General features: G+C 47.6%; 1 protein-coding gene across 1 annotated transcript; it reads left to right on the top strand.

The window, feature by feature from the left end:
- The first annotated feature begins 1,065 nt into the window (after positions 1-1,065).
- Positions 1,066-1,932, top strand: LOC119280692. The gene has a single exon (XM_037561463.1). It carries the CDS (start codon positions 1,152-1,154, stop codon positions 1,620-1,622), a length of 471 nt encoding a protein of 156 aa, XP_037417360.1. The 5' UTR covers positions 1,066-1,151; the 3' UTR covers positions 1,623-1,932.
- The last annotated feature ends 1,240 nt before the right edge of the window (positions 1,933-3,172 follow it).

Raw genomic sequence — 3,172 nt, 5'->3', positions numbered from 1 at the left:
ATGCACATTGCAGTCCATTATGCATTGGCAAAAGTTTGGTAGCATCTTCAGGATCTCGACTGTGCATTGCTTGCCATGAAAATTCCCGCAAAAAAAAAATCTATGTTTACAGTGAACTTTGTTAGTCTTTTTGTTTGCCAAGTATATTTGACAGAACAACGAACGCCATAACTAAATCCTGCTTGTCTTGAAGACCCGCGGACGTTCCGGCAAGGGAGTGGGTATCATGAGCAAGGTTTATCAACAAGACGGGCCAAGCATCATTGCTGAAACTCAAATAGTCCGTGGAAATCATGAAACATGCCTTGGGACCACATGCCCTAGGAGAGACTAGTGTCTACCTTTTTTGCAAAAAAGGAGGATGGCCCTCGGCTCTGCATCAGAGCGATGCATGTACCCATGACTAGTGTCTACATACAGCCATAAGGTGTTATCGACCCACCATCCACCATCGCCTTGATCATTCTGAGAGAATTTTCTCGTGGCCATTGTGACTATGAAAAGACTTGGCAAACGACAAACGTTAGGATAAAATTCTACTTCCTCATTAAGCAAATATAAACGCTCTTATATATCTTTACAGAGGGAGTACCTGCCTTGAAGGAGTCGTGTTCCGAGATGAATGAGCAGGGAGAGAGAGAGAGCGTGGATGACCGTCGTTCTTGCCGTCCACGAGGCGACAGGCCACCCATTTCCAACCGCCCGCGGCATCTTTACTGCCTCCGGAATCAAACGTCGATACTGCCGCCGGCGCGGCACCGCCCGCCAGGATGCGTCGCGCTCGCCGCCCACCACCCTGATTTGACTTGAGGGAGCACGACCCCGACACGATAACACCACCACCACTGTGCTCAAACCGGAGCTGTCGACCCGAAGACGCGCCTCCCGGTGAAGAGAAGACGCGCTTCAGAAGGTGTTGGACGAACCTGATCTCTGTAGACATGCACTGGGGTGGCGAGGGAGAAGTGTGAACCCGGACATGAACTGGGGTCTCCACACACGAGCTCATCGTCTCGGCACCCTGAGCATATATACCCCTACCACCACCACCACCACTACTCGAGTAATACAGCCAGATAAGCCTCCTCGGTGCACTTCCAGTCCAGATAGTCTTGTCTAGTCTAGCCAGGAAGTCGGAGACACCGGCAAGAATGTGCTTCGAGTTCAGCTCCTGTTTCGGCGGCGGCATGAAGGACGACTACGGCGGCGAGCGGTCCAGCCATGGGGGCTGTGGCGGCCGCGGCCACGGCCGCAGGGGTGACCGCGGGAACCGGAACGGCTACAACGCCGCCTCCGATCACAAGCCGGTGACCGCCTACGTTCACCAGCCGGCTGTTGACGAGGAGGGGCGCAAGGCCCACCACGACGGCGCGTGGAAACCTGATCACGCCTCCGTCGTCGCTGCCGCCGGTGGCCACGGCTATTACGGCGCCTACGCACCTGACAAGGTCCACGACGCGCCGAAGCTTCCTGCCTGGCACAACAATGTCGTCGACGACGCCGGCTACGCCCACAACACGGCGCGCCTTCGCCACCGGGCTGCTCCTCCTGATCATAGGGAGCACGCCGCCATGGATTACCACCACTACCCAACCACCACTACCACTCTCGTAAGGTACTAGTAGGTAGCTAGTCGTTAGGATTACCTAGCATGGCAGTTCATCAATCAGTCCTTCACACTAAACATCGCCTCTGCTTTTCTACTCTGTCCGGTAGCTCCGTTTTTCACTCTGCTTTTTCTCACCCGCTGAAATTGTGGATTTTGATCAGAGCCTCCATGTTTTTGTCCATGGATGTGCGCACATGTCCCAGTTCCAGTCCTTTATCAGTAGGTCTCCGTAGTTGTTTGCTTGTTATTTTTCTTGGGCTGCTTTCTTCTTGTATCATATAATCAAGTGAAAGAAAGTATTTCTGAGATCAAAGATGATTCTCCATTTGTACCCTTGCTATGTGCATGTGTGTGGCTTGGCTGTCTTTTTTTCAGTCACCCACTTCCACGGCTTGAAGTCTCACAGACATTCTGAAGCACTGAAACCGCAACGGCTTGAAGAACTGCGAACATCTTATTTTTGTCCGTTGGCACCTCAGGTACTGCTTGGGATAGACCACCACAACTTGTATAAACCCGGAATAATCATACTCGCTCAACATATTACCATGTCCTAAATCAGTATAATGATTAATTTCAAAGAAAGGTTCGCCCTGATTTCCATTAGAAGAAACCATATTTTGGTACAAAGTCCCGAGTATGAATTTGTATAAAGATGTGTTGTCTATTCTTTTTTCCTAACAAACGGCACATATGTTTCTGACGACAAAAATAGCAGTTTCTCCTGGAGGTTCATGACATCATGCCTCCACTTGATGTTAAAATAAAATTCTAAAATGATATGAGGTGTCTGAATTAATTAGTATCAAAATGATATGTTCAAATAAGGAAAGTATGGAAACTGAAATTTTCCGATCTCACATTCCCATGTCACGAGTCATGACTAAGTCCAGTGAATTGATTGATTGTTCACGTAACCAAAATATTCTATTGAATATCACAATGCACTGGAAGACAGAGCTATCATTAGCTGAGTTTGCTCAATAACATAGCCGTCCATGGTGAGCCAAAACTGTGAAAAGTGAGCTCTAAGCAGCCTCGCGACGATTTGAACTGGATCTTGTTTCGTACATCCACCGCCATCACCTTTGACGCACTACTATTTTGAAACAACTTCTTTTTTTCATGATTTTACAACTTACCCTAGTTCGGCCTGGGCAATCAATAGGTAGAATTTGGTCCATACTCTCCTGCGTAGAATATAGAAGAGGAATCTCCATCATAAGAAACCTAATTGCTAGATGTCCCAGGGAAATGATCCTGTTCTCACAGGATTTATGATCAAAAGCTTGCACGAGAGAAACAAAAAGCAACTTCGGGATTGTTAAGCTTGATGATCGAGCTTTATTCAGCGATCGATTTTTTCTTTGGACACGTGTGCCAATAACAATCGTTCTTAGAGCATGTACACAAGTGCTTAATTAGATCGGTGCTTTTGTAAAGAAATGATTTTCTTTTGGCATGTGAACTTGGAGAAGTGCGGATGTATGACATAGCTTGTCATTAGTACAAACTAACTATCATAAATAGAGTAGATGCACTATAAGAACAGAGATCATCTGT

Source organism: Triticum dicoccoides, chromosome 3B (genome assembly GCF_002162155.2).
Source record: "Triticum dicoccoides isolate Atlit2015 ecotype Zavitan chromosome 3B, WEW_v2.0, whole genome shotgun sequence".
Taxonomy (NCBI): domain Eukaryota; kingdom Viridiplantae; phylum Streptophyta; class Magnoliopsida; order Poales; family Poaceae; genus Triticum; species Triticum dicoccoides.
Note: the sequence above shows the minus strand (reverse complement) of the source record. Positions and strands in the feature narration are given on the sequence as shown.

Excerpts from the sequence above, each read along its gene's own strand:
- LOC119280692 (XM_037561463.1), top strand. The coding sequence starts at position 1,152 with ATGTGCTTCGAGTTCAGCTCCTGTTTCGGCGGCGGCATGAAGGACGAC.